Genomic DNA, 16,455 nt, shown 5'->3' on the forward strand with positions numbered 1-16,455 from the left:
CCTCCCACATTCCATTGGCTGGCAACCAGTTCAGGGTGTCCCCCCCCCTACTGCCTGAAATCAGCTGGGGTGGGCTTTAGCACGCCCGCGACCCTTGTGGGGTTTAGTGGTTTGGATAATCGATGGATGGATGGATATTTTTTCAACCTTTTGGCTTGAGAAACGCTGTTGTGCGGACTTATTATCAATGGAAACTGCTTTACATTAAATGTTGGAAGGTGTTCTTTTTTCATATTAGTCTCCAAATTTGAAAAAAAAAAACTATTTGTTTACAGTGATTTTTTTTTTCTTCAACATAGATTGTTGCGACATGTTTTGGTCTTAAATTATATTTTTATGGTCTTAAAAATCATTAAACTTGACTTTTCAAATGGTGCAAGAACCCTGTTATTACCTTGCTGAAGACATTAGTCCCATTAAAATAGTGGAAAACGAGGGGTTTGAAAGACTCTTCAAAGTAATAGACCCGCGTTACGAGCTGTTTACGTTATGTTTACATTCACTGCTCATTTTGATCAAAATTGTCACTATTCAAATTAAAACCTGTACAGAAAGCTTCGCTGGCTTGAAATGTTTTCAGTTTTACATACATTTTAAATATGTTTTATACGTTTAACATGAGGAAAATGGTCTGAAATGTGCAAATTAGTCTTAATAAAACGATGTAAAAAAAGAATCGTGATAAAATTGTGATCGTGATTTTATTTTTTAAAAATCGTGATATGATATTTTTTGCCAGATCGCCCACCCCTACCTGTGAGTATTGTTATATTGTCTGCCTATGTTTACACCATTTGTGTCCAAAATAGCCTTTGCTTAAAGGGCTGTATACCGCAGCATTGATACCTCTTCCATTACTCCTTCCGTGGCGTTTTATATTGTGTGATTTTCCCAAATTACTGAGTTGGGTTACATACACGTTTAAACTTCAGCTGAGAATGGCAATAAAGAGCTTGAAGAAAGAATGTGGCCTCTTTTTAAAAAGAATTGCTTACCGGTACTATCTTCCTGCTTGCTGTGATGTTCATTTAGCACTCCTCAAGACAAAAAAAGTTGGCCGCGCAACAGCTCATGTCTCAAAAAATTGCTAAGTTGGGTCACTCGCAAGGGGTAGTGATTTGAATATCTTTAACTTACTTAAAAGTTATAGCAGTTACAAGTCCAAGCTTGCTTCTTACCAGAGCTGGGCATTTTACTACAAATTGAGCGTCCGTTATTCGTCATATGTCTGCACGGTACCGTTCCGTGGTCAGTCATTTGCCTTTTTTTCTGAGGGTAAAAAAATAGTATATACTTTAGGCCGGTCCACCTCTAATTCCTTTCACTAGCTGGTGTAGGCACACACACGGGTGGGTTATGCTTGTCAGTATGCGCGTGCCCATGGTTGAACAGGAAGTAGTCGATTTGACCTGTTCTCTCACTAATACTGTCCCCATGTAGAATAATCACTCTGGTAATTCAGGGTAATTCTTTACTCTGTGAGAGGTTTTCCTCAGGGTTCTGAGCATCAAAATGCCATGCCAATACTGAGGCCTGCTACCGGTAACGCACACTCATCTTAATTCATATTCTGACAGCATGTACTTCTGTTGTCATAGAAACAAATCTGGTGTGGACTTTGAATGGAAACTTACCATTAGAAGGAATGGGAAAACCTGCCTGCCTCATACAGAAGTTCATCTTAGAAGAAAATTACTCAGTCATAGTGTGTTTTGAAGCAAAGGGAGACATAGAACAGTTGCCATATTACTGCCTCTATATACATATATAGGCATATATATACACTGTATATATATATCAGGGCCGGGGGTCTCTGTGATGGTGGTGCTCCCTGTGGCCGTGGGCTGTCATTGCTCTCAGCGTGGACGAGATCCACTTGGGTAGCCTTTCCTCATATGGTTTCTCTGTGCCTTCCCAGGTCTTTTTAACACAGTGGAGCGAATATGCCTTCATTTGGACCACATCTTCAGGGCTGGAGACAAGATTAGCCAGATGCCATCAAGTCTGCTCCAGCCTCACTTCGCCATTTGACTTAACAAGGACATGCTAGGACTCAGGAAGACCCAAAATCATGATAAGGAGCCACTCGTCGTCACCGGAAAACCTCTCCAGACAACGGTGTGGATTCGAACGGCCTTAAAACAGACTTTTTGTAGCCTCCTCAGCAGGGGGCCAGCCCGACGAACATTGACATTGCTGGATGAAGACCGACCCCAAGAGGTCGACATGGGAACTGCAGCATTAAACTTCCTATGCTTTTGATCAATCAAAATTACCTTGAAACTGAACTTATTTGAATGTATGTTTGTGTATTGCTTTGTGTATCCTGCTAAATTTGCATTGAGGAATCTGCTTCGCTATGGTAACAATCATTTTTCTGGTCAGGTTTCTGAAATAACCGTGTAGATGCTGGGTTAAACTCATAACTTTGACTCCTAAACTTTAGACACATTCAGAATGAGATGTTTCCAGCTGAAGTATGACAGTTGATGTCAGTTACAAATGAAATGCACAAAGGTTTTAAACTAAAATACATACAATAAGTTACAATTATTGCTAACTATATTAAAACTCTTTTTATAATGAAAAAAATACAGTAACTTTAAAAAGTCTTTATGAAATAGTATACACTTTTTAGGCATTGAAATCTTTGAATGTTCAACAGCATATTGTAACAAATTGGTTTATCTGTGTTGTGGTCGGATTTGTGTGTTGCTGAGCTGTGATGTTTCCGAGGTTCATGAATGAATCGTAAGGCAAGCGAGCGGAGCGGCGGAGAAAGAAGAACGCGAGCAGTTGTACTTGGATTGTTAAAAACGTGATAATTAAACTACGTCTGGCGGCGTGTTCCTGGAAGACGCTACAATATGATAAATCTCGCTATTTAAGTTTGACGTTTTTGCTCCCTCGTTTGAGAAACATTCACAGTCGGATGATGCCGTGCATGTTAGACGTGCTAGCGGCAACATAGCCACCGATTTCATGTAGCGACGTCGGCCCACAACATTTGGACTTATGCACGCACCTTTCCCCATCGGCGATGGGGAACAGGAAAGCCAGAATGTTCCCAAACAGGAGATCGCAATGTACGCGGGGACCTTTGAGCTATGGCTCTTTTCTGGCTCTCTCTTTTGTGCCGCCACCCTCCTCTCCCGCGAGCAACAGTCAGCGTCCGTGCGTAAGCTCGCGCTAATAAGTGGACCGAACCGAACGCAAGTGGACCTGGACCGAACCGAACCGAACATGCCATACCGAAACGTATAAATACACTGTTTTCATGAAAAAAAATTATTCTTGTTTTATTGAGTCAGTTTTAACATTTACTTTTATATGCTGGTTTGGATCCCTGACGTGTAAAAACAAAAAGTGCTTGCAACATATCGTGAAGGTATGAAGCAAGATCGGAGGCCTGAATCTCCAAGAACTTTACTCGCTCTACCGAGCAAGAGCAGCAGCAAAGGCCCATTCCATCATCGTAGACGGCCGTCATGTCTGTCTGCTGAATATAAACTGTTGCCATCAGAGCGCAGATACCGTATGACCAAGTGCAGGACAAACAGGTTTAAGAACTCACTCATACCTGCCTTCAAAATTGTATGGCATTGCAAAGGTGAGGAATACAAGGAAAAATGCATGGTGCCTACAGTGAAACGTGATGGTGGCAGTGTCCTCATTTGGGGTTGCAAGAGTACTGCTAGTGTCAGGGAGCTGCATTTCATTAATGGCATCAGAAACTCACAGATGCATTGCTCCATACTCAAAGACAAGATGCTGCCATCATTCCGTGCCCTTGGTCGTAGTGCACTTTTCCAACATGGCAATGATCCTATGCACAAATCTAAGGCCACTGTGGTGTTTTTGAAGAACAGGTTGAATGTGATTCTGTGGTCCAGTATGACTCCTGAACCCTATTAAACAGTTGAGCATCACTCTCCATCCAGCATCCAGTTTCTAAAAGAGGTCATTCTTGAATGATGGAAAATGATTGATGGGACAAAATGTTTCCAGTATATTTATTCCATGCCTAGACGACTTGGTGCTGTCATTAAAAATCATGGAGGCCATACAAAGTACTAGATGTAGACATTTATGTTCATTTCTGCATCCCCTTATTTGAGTAAAACTGAAAAATGTGCCATCAAACTTATATTACTAATCTTATTTTCATGTTCTAATTTTATAAACAGATGTATTAAACATGGTCTTGGCAGAATTCCGCCAATTGTTTTTGTGTTAATTGAGATATTGTTCAAAATGTTGCTTATCAAAGGGAGTGTACTCATTTGTGCTGAGCACTGTATAAACACACACACACACACACACACGCACACACACGCAAACACACACACGCACGCACTCCCCCCACACACGCACACATTAAACTACAAAATGATTTTTGAGGTTGTGTTATTATGTGCTGTTATATTGCTGCGCATTATCGTGAAATCATGTTATGAATATGAATACTGATTGTATAACTTGGTTAATTATATCATTATTTGACCTTACTGCTCTTCTCTCTTTAAGCAGTCTAGATAATGTAATAAGAGTGCAGTAATGATACATGGCAAATTGACTTTCACTTGCATCGTGCTTTTCTATGTATTTAAAGCACTTTAACAATGTCCTCTCATTCACCTACTGATGATGCAGCATCAGCAACAACTGGGGGTTTAGTATCTTGCTCAAGGACACTTGGACATGAACACAGGGGCTCAGGATTGAACTCCCAATCTACCACTTGAAGAATGCCACCCTCAAGGTGACTTGACTTACCATAGGAGATGACTTGCGAAATTCTGTGACTTTAAAAATCTTCACTTGACTTGACATGCCCAAGACAAATCGACTTTTGAGTTGAAGGTTACGACTTGTGACTTACTTGTGACTTGCACGTCACTGCTGGTTAGAAACACAACTGACTGAATCACAGAATGTACCAGAAGTAGAAACAGAATCGGTGTTGAAGATGGATAGGTGAATGGATCCATAAGCAAGTGAAAATGTGTTTAAAAAAAGCAAGACTAGACAGTTTCACGCTGAAAATTTCCCCACTGTGGGATCAATAAAGGCCTTCTTATCTTATCTGATCTTTCACATTTAAGTTCAAACTTTGAAAGTGAAAGTATTGTACGAGCAATGTCAATAGGTTTATGGAGAACATAATTTCAATCCTCTGTGTGTGTGTATGATGGAAAACTTGCTCTGCTAATGCTAAAAATCTTACAACGGCGTTTGCTCGTCTCTCAACCGCCTGAAAGATGTATTCCTTGAGCCTTCTGTCACATGCATTCTAACTGTGAATCCACATACATTTGATGTTATGGTTATTGCTGTGTGACTAAAGTCACAGCTGGGATGTGGGGGCTGGGCTCAGGAGTAAATGAGAGACAAGGGCGTTTCTAGTCTAACTCTACATAGGCTGACTGATGAACTTCAATAAACTGGAATGCCATGTACGATACTTGGAAGAAGCGTAGTGTATTCGCCGCCATGTAGTCTGTGATTACTGACAAAACCGCAACGCTTTTAGAAAACAGTAGTAGCCAGCCAAAGCTCAATGCTAAAGTTGCTATAGCTAGCTGCTGCGGATTCTCGCCTCAACCCACCGACTACCCGGATGCAGGTGGCACAAACAGCCCAGCGAAGCTTTTTGGGACAGTCCCTGCCGTTCAATTATCGTAAAAACGTTTTAAAAAATCTGTGATTCTCAGTTTTGTTATTCTTTGTATTTTGAGACTCTAAATCAAAATTGCTATGCTTGTGTATTGTAGGCGTGCCCAGCACATGTGAGGGGCTTTTTTTGTTGTTGTTTGCAGAGTTGGGCATTTCAATAAAAAATTGTGGTCCGTTTATCGCCTTTCGCCTACAGCCGGGGTACCCTTCACCATCTGTCTTTTTAAAAAAAAAAAAATCTTGTCCTCCATCCTTCGTCCCCCAAATGGGCGGACCGTTTCGTCCCTGGGACGGAATGCCCATCTCTGAAAATTAATATGCATGTAATGTACATTTGGTTGCAGTGTCCCCAACAGTTAGTGCATCTTTGTTGGAACCGAAACACAATACTGCAAATAAACTTGATGCCTCAGGAGAAACTCCAAATATTTCTATGCTGTACACCTTTTTGGTACATAAATGCACCTTCATCTTATAGTGTTTCCTTATGGAGCACTGGCAGCGCAGAGTCTCGGCAGCAACACTAACCTCTCAAGTTACATCTCCAATAAATAGCAGAAGTGATGAGCTCAGCTATGGGAAACACAACCCTGCATTATCAGATCTTCTTATTGAGCGAGAAGCACAGGATCCTGTTAAGGAATTGTGGTTTAAGTCTGCTATTCCGTAGGGTATGCTCTCATGTACGGAAAACCTATACTGTAAAACTCAGGCAGAAATTACAGGGACTAACACTGTCCCGATGCAATCACGCCATCGGAAACCAGGGAAGATCACGTACATATGTGGACAAAATTATTGGTAGCCCTGTTAATGAAAGAAAAAAAAAGTAAAGAACTAACAACAACAATAATAATAATAACAATAATAATAACAATAATGAATACAATTTAAATGAGAATTAACTAATGAATATCTGGGATTGCTTTTGAATTGTAGTTCTACATTATTATTTTTAAAAATAAACTCATGAAACAAGCACGGACAAAAATCATGGGATCCCTAGAAAGAAACATAATTTGACCATAAGGAAATGTTCAACCAAGCTGTGTCCTCTAATTAGCATCGCAGGTGAGTTCAAGTTTTTAAGCAGTCAGTTGGCCTAGTCAAATGCAATGAAGGTAAAACAGAAAAGTGTGATAATGACTATGGAACAGAAAATCAAGGATATGAATGAATGAAACCCTACAAAAAAGGACAAGCAAGCCATCAAAGGCAAGTCCAGCAATACTGACTGGCAAGTATGTACGTAATGCTCTCAGCAGTGTCACAAGGACAAGGAAATTATTTTTCATAGGAAAAAAAGAAGTGGTTATGCTTTGAACAACATCTTTCCTTAAATATCAACTATGTTCTTCTTTTGGTCTTTTTATAGAAATATGTCCATGTCTCCAGAATGGTTAATATTATGCCGTATTCAGTGGAACTTGACTAACCCCAAATTTGGCAAGTTATTCTGTTCTGGTATTATCGTCACTTAAGAATCATGTGACATTGGACAGCCATTAATTTAAAATTGAAGTGCAAAAATAAGAGTTGTACATTGCTGTGGGGCATTGAACAAAACAGGTCTGCAATAACAGATCGAGTAGAGTTTAGTATTAGGAGACACCTTTGCCCTGCTATTGTGAAATTCTTCAAGGACTTCTGGCAAATAAGACAATTTAAAAGACTAGTTTGTAGATTCTGGAAAATTGCAAGTACTGTACTGCAACAACTCAGATAGATAGGCTTGGTTCGAGGTGGGGGTTTGGTGCGCTGGGGTTGGTGAAGCAGTTTGTGAGGTCTTAACATTAGTGTGTGCTTAGAATATATTTGCGTGAAACTGTTCATGAAATTGCTTTGTGTAAAGCTGCAAAGCATCCATTTTGGTTGAACATCATAAAGACGTTCACATACATCTGTTTTGCCGCTCCACTGCAAACTAATGTGACTGTGTGACCTTGCAAATCACATATTGATTCATCTTATATGCAACTATACATTTTATTCCTTCGATCACTCGCCCAAGACAAGATGAAACTGTTTTGATCACTTTCTTTGTCTGGGCTAGTGATTGACACTAGATAAACAGCACGTTGAGGTTGTGAGTTCCACTGATTGAGAGCTCAGAACTGAACCCATGTGATGACCCTGGCGAGTGACCCTTCAGCGGTCAATCTGCAGAACAGCAAATTGGTCTTGGTCGAGTCTCCATCCTCCCTGCGTTTACTCCCTAGCCACAACGACTTGATGTCTAGCTGGTCTCATTCTTTCCACCAGTGGGGCAGTAGTCTACATAAACAATCCAATGATCAACTCTTGTAATGGAGACTTTTTCAGAGGCACTGCTAATGAACCCGAACGCCATCAATGCATTTCATGCATCCATGCTGCCGTATCACAAAACCAGGTGGTTAATAGGGGATGTAACAGTGAACACTTACTCACGATGCTGATCATACTTTTTAACATTCTTACTTGACACACAATGTGAAAAGATATTAACCCCTGTAAAGCCGTCACATCCCCAAAAAACTGTGCCCTAACCTTGACAATTCATAACAATACACGTTTTGACGCTTTGAACGAGTCCCCCAGAGTCACTTTCAGTTCTTCTGGGATCAGGTTCTTCTTCTATTAACCGCCTGTATTCTGACTGGTCCCATTTTATGGGAAATTTGTCAAAAGAGCCACAAAGAGACAAAGAATCATTTCAGCTCGGAACTGAAAGATTTTGATAACATCTCATGTCATGCATGACAATGATTTGAGCTTGAAAGTTATGTGTGACTTTGGAGGAGTAAAATAATAATAAGAAAAATAATAAGATGCCATTAGCAAAAAAACCTTAGGGACACGACTCACAGGCTACAGGAAGTTTGAGCATGCACTGCCAGCTGATTTAAAATGCTCTAAATGCCCCAGTTAAGTGTCCACTTGACAAACAGGTCAAGAAGTGCAACCATTGTAACATGTCCATTGGTTTGTCACACAGTCGGGAAATTGCTGACAGAAACTGTTTGGAAAAGGGTTGGCACAGTTGGAAAATATACCAGGATTTATTTTCATATCAATCGTTTTTAATCAACTTCATTACCAATTGTATTTTTCAAAATGAGACCCTCAAAACACTCGCACTCCAACTTTTTAGCTTTGGCTGATAGTTGTGGTATACCATGCAATGGTTGCCAGCCAATCATGGGGCACAAGCAGCAATCATCCATTCTATCTCATATTCACATATATGGACCAATTCGAGGGTCTGAAGTTGAAGTAACCAGAGAAAAGCCAGACAAGAACAGGGAGACCATACAAAGAAGGATCGGAGCCAAAATTTGCACCCAGGCCCGCTCAACTGTGAGGCAGATGTGTTAACCACTAAATGTCACTGTGTTGCTTATAATGACAATGTGCCTTTAAATGTATGCTATGCAAGATATTGCAACGGCAGAGAGAGATGATGTTGGGACTTATTTTTTACTTTGCAAATAGCTGTTAATATAATCCCGTAGTAGCAGTTATGTGTGTTTTAGCACGTGTTATGCTGTCATTTTGTTTGTTTGCGAGTGCTGTTGTTATTCCTGTCTGTTTCCACTGTATTAGGCCCTTCTGCAGTTGGTTATTGACTAATGTTTGCTCAAGAGCCTCTTTCTCGGACAAACCAAAGCAGTGCCCCTGAACATATCCTGAGTAATTCAATATCACACAATGACAAATCTTACTTCTTGCAAGGTGCTTCGTGCCTGCTGTTGAGGCAATCCAACAATGCAAACACCAGAACACCCAAAGAACAAACATTTGATGAGTAATAATGTGACAATGACAATGATAATCAATGTAACCTTATCTTACCGACATAGATGGCTATAATCATGGCACTGATATTACAAACCACAGTTCCAATTAAGTTGGGATGTTATGTTAGATGTAAAAACAGAATACAATTATTTGGGAAATCGTTTTCAACCGTTATTCAATTAAATGCAGACATTCTAATTGTAAAACAAAAATGTTTTTTTAATTAATATACATGTTCTTTGTACATAAATGTAAGATTATATGTAAATATTTCCTCCATATTTTAGCCAGACACTTAACTGCTTCAAACGGAGACTTAGGGCATAACAATATTGCGTGAAATTCATATCATGGTATAAATTGAATTCCTTCACAACAATGGTGAGTCTAAGAGTTTAAAAATCATAATGAAAGTATTTTTGAATGGGTTATTTAAACGGGAACTTTTGCATTTTCATGTTAACATGTCTGCTTTTTCTTTTATGTAATGAAATCATCCATCCATCCATTATCGATACCGCTTCTCCCAACAAGGATCGCAGGGCGTGCTGGAGCCTATCCCAGCTGTCTCCGGGCAGTAGGCGGGGGACATCCTGCATTGGTTGCCAGCCAATCGCAGGGCACACAGAGACAAACAAACATCCGCACTCACAATCACACCTACGGGCTATTTAGAGAGTCCAATCAACTTACCATGCATGTTTTTGGAATGTGGGAAGAAACCGGAGTACCTCGAGAAAACTCCCGCAGGCACGGGGAGAACATGCAAACTCCACACAGGAAGGCCGGAGCTGGGATCGAACCCACGACCTCTGAACTGTGAGGCGGACGTGCTAACCAGTCGACCACCGTGCCGCGTAATGAAATCATTCAAAACTCTGGTGCAAAATAGTGCAAAATGATGATAGTGTCATTATTTTATATACTTTTCATCTTATGGCTGACACACAGCCGTAACTGTTTCATTTACGGTTTTTGAATGTGTTCTTACTATGTATTTGTTGTCTTATTTGATCTCTAGATACTTATTAATTGTAATACTAATTTGCAGTTCGTACTGATTAGCTGATCATTTGAATCTGTCATATTGGAGGAGGGAAACATGTAAAATAGGCTGGATAGGGGCTCTCGAGGACCAGACTTGGGCACCCCAGCTGTACACCTAAGCCCTTATTCTGGTCTATTGAGACTAGGGCTAACACGATTAGTCGACTAATCACGACGACATCGACGTTCAAAATCGTCCACGATTATGTCGTTTATTTATATATCTATTTATTTGGCACATTATTTTTCTTTCGAGACTGCCGCGTCTGGCTCTTCTCCCGGTGGCTGTTTTCCTATCTGCATCGCACATGCGCAGTGGTGGTAGTGGTGATGCAAACAGAAGCATTGTGGGTAAAGTAGTGCCTTACACTGTAAGGGCTAATTCGTGTAGGCAACAGAGTCCAAAAGTTACGGCGCATTTCACCAAATATACTCAATACAATGCCAACCTGCCTTTCATGGCAGCACGATGGGGGTGCCCAATCATTTAAAAAAAGGAAGCAAGTTATGGCTTATGCCTGATTTCATATCTGACATAGGCACAGTTGTGTCTAGAAGCAGTTAGCATACACACGTTACGGTGTGTTTCGTGTAACGCTCCTATTTGGTACGTTAACACGTCGTAGCATCTTCTATGGATTAAGCAGCCATTATTCAGTAAACTCGCCTTGATTAACAATCAAAACTCTGCGTGTTTGTGCCTGTGGTAGACATCGAAGCAGGAAGCGCACGCTTGCTCTCTCTCTCTTTCTCTCACTTGTGAACGGAGTGATGCGTTCATGAACTGGGAAATATTAGCATTCAACACAAAAACGACATGTGTGCCACTCATCGGCATCACATAACAATGAAATCCATAATTAAGTTTGTTGTAATATACTATGTTATAGTGCAAAAAAAAAAAGGTCTTCCTTTTTTTGTTACAGGTGCATACCACATTTTGATTGTGTAGATCGATTTACTACTTTTGAATTATGTGTACTAGTGAAAAGAATAACAAAATTAACACAAAATTAAAAATCAATACAAGTGTTTATTTTAGTTTTCTTTAGCACAGAGCATTTGCCCAATTTACTCCTCTGATTTCACTACCTTCCGTAAAAAAAAAAAAAAAAAAGCCTTAGTGCCCAAGAAGAGTGAAATATGTATACAAGTACTTCTTTTTGTATTCATTGATAATTTCATTGTACTGGTACAACCCTGCATAGTGTATAGTTTTGGTTCAATTTTAAAACGCACTAAACAATACCAGCTGAAAATTCTAAGGCCAGAGTGTCGCCATCAATTTAAGTCGCTCCTCTATTTATATACATGTCAGGAATGATGGCTTGAGTTGCAAAGTTTAAAACAAGTTGAATGTACTATCATCTTGTCTTCATGATTAGTTTGCACATAAAGAATTTAAGCTGTAAGCGAATGATGCTTATTACAAGAGCAGCAGTTTGCTGCTGCGATTTGCCGCGATTTATATATTATCCGATTAGTCGACTAATCGTGACTACTATTAGTGATTAGTCGACTAGCAAAATAATCGTTTGTGGCAGCCCTAATTGAGACTGCATTTCACAAGGATAATTTAGAGATTAGCATTAGCTTCTGCATCTTCTCATGTATAAGAGCGCTTTATAAAAAATTTTAAAAAATCGACTGTGTGAAGGATTTCGATCCAACAACAATAAATCGTTCAGCCCTAGTATAGGGGTGTGTTACTGCCTATGGCATGAGTAACTTGCACATCTGTGAAGGAACCATTAATGCTGAAAGGTACATACAGGTTTTGGAGCAACATAATATGCTGCCATCCAACCAAAACCTTTTTCAGGGATGCCCCTACTCATTTCAGCAAGACAATGCCAAGTCAAAATCTGCATATGTTACAACAATGTGGCTTTGTAGGACAAGAGTGTGAGTACTAGACTAGCCTGCCAGCAGCCCAGACTGGTACGGTCTGAAATGTGCGGCGCATTATAACGCACAAAATACGACAATAGAGAAACCGGACTGTTGAGCAATTGTATTTGAACATCAAATAAGAATAGGAAAGAATTCCACCTACAAAGATTCAAAAATTAGTAGCGTCTGTTCGCAAACGCTTATTGAGTGTTGTTAAAAGGTTATGTAACTAATAAACATGCCCCTGTCCCAGCTTTTTTTAGGAACGTGTTGCAGGCATCACATGAGCTCATTCTATCCCAATGACATTTATATGACATTTCACAATGGGTCTGAAAAAGTCTGGTACTGAATGTGTTAAAATGAGTGAATGTTTGAAAAAGAACATTACATATCTTGCCACTGCAGCGTATTCAATTGAATAGAGGTTGGAAAGGATTTGATTTACGTTTCACCCAGCATCCCAACTGTGTGGTTTTTGTAGTTCGCGGCAGCTGGGCGTCAACATTCTCAACTGACGTAATATCTCAGCTGTTCAACCGTCTTTCAAGAGACGTCTGCTTTAACGGATCGAAAACGGTGTCGTACCATATGGCCACGTGTATCCAGCTAGCGGAACTCTGCCATTGTGTACACTGTACAGTACTTCCCTTCAAAATTGGAAGTGAAACATATGTGGGCGGAAGCAACTCTCAACAAGTTGTCATCTTGTCACCACGCACGGTATTTGAAGCACTCAAAATAATAATTATGCTAATAGACAAGTTGTAATACAATGTAATGCAGGTGGAAAGTTAGTGGTGAAGGAACACTCACTTCTACGATCTTTTTCAAAAGCGCTTCAGCGTACAAAAAACGTAGACGGTCTAGCCTAGCAAAAGAAGTGTGCAGTATGATCGAAGCCACATAAAAAAAAAGCGTAGCGTTTCACCAACCTGTTTTGGAGTGAACGGTGCTGTAATCCAGTACTGTCGCGGCAAGGTGCGGGTTATAAACCACATTGTCCTCCTGGCCGAATCCAGACCACAGTCTTTGGGCAATCACGTCCCTGACAGCCCTCGCGCCGCTGCCCGTCATAGAGAGTATGTAGCGGTAGTCCATAACTACGACAAAACTTCACTACGAACGACTTGGAATTGTTGCAAACGCTGTGGTCATTCCCCGTTTAGAAGAGAGCCCCTATGGTGTTGATAAAAGTTTCAGACAGTCCACACATTCCTAAACAGGAACTACATACGTCAACACATGCGCACGCACGCACACACACACACACACACATTCATTTTTGCTGTCCTAGTGGAGTCCAGCTGTGCTACGTAGTTTAGCAGCAAGCTGACGTTTAAAGCGTTCGCGACAACCACATTATGTACATTTCAATAAAAATACTGGCACAGTCGGTGCTGTTGTTGTTGTTGATGCCACGAAAAAAAAAGTTCTATTTACCGCACAAAAAGACAACATATTTTACAAAATATAATAATAATAATAATATAATGGTTGTCTTTGCTTTTATCCTACTTAGTTATTATCAGTCCTTTTAAAAATCAATATCCAATTCTGCTAATCAAAATAACCTACCAAGATTCTTCCACTAAATAATGGTCCAGATGACATTCCTGCAAGAAGTGAATAAAAAGTGACTATTAAGTGACTATTTTCTATAGTATTTTTCATGAAATTATTCGTTCATGTCATCAACGATAAGAAAAAGATACAGTATCTGTTAACAATTGAAAAAATTATGAGTTAGGGTTGAGTCAAGAACAAGTTCAATACTTAATGTGCCCCATCTGCTGGATACAGTAAGTAGTGAAGGACTTATTGACCTACATTTTGTTGTTGTTTAAAGAACAGGAGAAATGGAAAGGACATGACTCATATCTGACCTCCAGGCAATATAACTGCATATGTAACATTAGTATATTCACATTTGAACACGTGGTTTTCATAAAATGATAGGCAAGACATGTTTATAACTTGTCATGTTTATAATATGCATATTGCAAAGGCCATTATCGGGATATCGATATTGTTTCGATATATTGTGCGACCCTAGTAATAACATAACTCAATTCAAAATTTCACATGGGTATTCTAATCACAGAACAAGGTAAATGTATTCTATGTCTGTTACCTGGCGTGATTAAATCCAGGAACTATGCTCACAGGTTAGTGGCATCTATAGAATAGTTTTTAACCCTTACGGTCATTCAGGTTGTTTACATCACAAAATACCGGTAATATTGCCTTCTGCCCATGGTTTACTCTGATAACATCAACAAAAAGCTCTTACTATTGTGAGAGACCATCTAACCGTCACAAATCAATATAAGGTCCATGGGACATCCAGGAAAGTTGCAAAACACAACACACACACAACATACACTACACATGTGTCAATACATCAATGCAGCTAAAAGCCTTCGGCACCAATATCCAGGCATCGTCTCTTAGAAGAGAGTGCTGCACATGAATCATTTAATCACATAGTGCAGCTATAAACTATTCATATCATACTTTTTTTTTGGGGGGGGGGGGGGATATTTAACTTGTCCCTGGTATTACTACACCCATTTACCCGGTTTCAAAACAAACAGCCTTGAAAAGTGAATTCTAATCCTCCATGGACAAATCAAGCAACACACACAATATTACACAGTGATTTATCAAACATGGATGGGCAATACTGACATTTGAAACAGAACTACGGTTGTGCTAAATTACATTGATTTGCACTGACAAGACTTCATCTGACCTCGTGTTTCTTTCTGATTTTACACGGGGCCCCGCTGGTACACTTGGCACTGGGACAGTGTAATCAGATGGGTGTCACACTGGCCCAACGCCACCCCACAGGACCTGGAGCTGCGTGATATACTGTGTTGCTGCACAGCTGCCCAGAGTGCTCATCAAATCATCCATAACATCCACGAGGGGAGTTGGGTCTCCTCCTCTTTTTTCAATAGATTTTATTTAGTGACAAAGACATTGAGGCCAATTCGAAATGGCATCTATTACAGGTGGTCCTTGCTTCATGAATGGAACATAAATTGATGACCTGCATTATTGGGTTATGATTAATTGAATTCAGGTATGTATGAAGGAGTTGATAAACTTGTAATAAGAAATGAACTACAGTGGTATTTTCTTTTTTTGCGGGAGGAAGCAGTGCCCAAAATATTACAACAATAAAGTTGTCACTTTAATAACTGATGTCAGCATTCCCACACAAACGTAAACGCTATAGTCTGTGATCACCATTTTCTTCCACAATCCCATTAATCATTAAAATTTACTTGTGATATTATTATCATTGTTTTTTTCTTTTTTAACTTGCAATAATGACTCATGTAGTATCATAATGTATTCATTTTTATTGTGGCACTTCCAGTGTGAAAGGACTACATCGGAAATTATTTTGAATGACTTCAAAGTGTTGAGAGCTTGCGGTACAAATATCCATACTGAACTCCCCTAAGTGTCACAGCTGCCATCAAAAGCCTTGAGAGGGTCTTGTTTGTGACGCTTTGTCATCGACTAGGAATGCAGCACCGGGGAATGAGTGTTAATCTCAGCAGTTGAGAGCAAGGTGAGCTGCATTTTAATCCTGAGCAAAGGAACATCATTATTACACAACAACAAACATAGCCACCACAGGAGATTTTATTTTCTACTGGGAGCAGACAAACCGCCTAAAGAGCATAAATGTAAGGTAAAATGAAAAGAAAAGGATGGCTTGTGAACATCTTTCACAGGGTTTTAGCCTTTTAAAGTCCACTATGGGAACCTTCATTGTTGTATCTGAGGAAAAGAGATGATTTGGGGTTATTTTCTCAGAAGTGAGAGCTTTCACGTGGCATTTCCTGGAGCATCTCTTTAAAGGGAGGCAACTCCAATTTATATCGACTTTTTTTACAATAGTACAGACAAGCGTGTCAGGAAATGAATAGATGGATGGATGCAGCCCCACTAGTCTAAATACGGCATTTTAATAAATATTGTGTTAATGGAATATGAATTAAGCAGCAAAATCCAGCCGTTTTCGTCCATTTCAGGGGG

The 16,455-nt window shown here is 39.9% G+C and overlaps 1 protein-coding gene across 9 annotated transcripts in view; it reads right to left on the minus strand.

The window, feature by feature from the left end:
• The window catches only part of oxr1a (oxidation resistance 1a), a 188,321-nt gene that overhangs the window by 64,499 nt on the left and 107,367 nt on the right, over positions 1–16,455 (minus strand). Inside the window, exon 1 of one of the 9 annotated variants that reach the window (XM_086037178.1) lies at positions 13,332–13,644. The exons of 7 other annotated variants lie outside the window; for them this stretch is intronic. In XM_086037178.1, the coding sequence (XP_085893304.1) occupies positions 13,332–13,497 (166 nt within the window). In that variant the 5' untranslated portion in view covers positions 13,498–13,644. Of the gene's footprint in view, positions 1–13,331; positions 13,645–16,455 lie in introns of those variants that run through there. One more of the 9 variants, XM_086037174.1, reaches the window with a different exon arrangement.

This window comes from Filicampus tigris, chromosome 8, assembly GCF_054856515.1.
Source record: "Filicampus tigris isolate MCC_2025a chromosome 8, RoL_Ftig_1.0, whole genome shotgun sequence".
Taxonomy (NCBI): Eukaryota; Metazoa; Chordata; class Actinopteri; order Syngnathiformes; family Syngnathidae; genus Filicampus; species Filicampus tigris.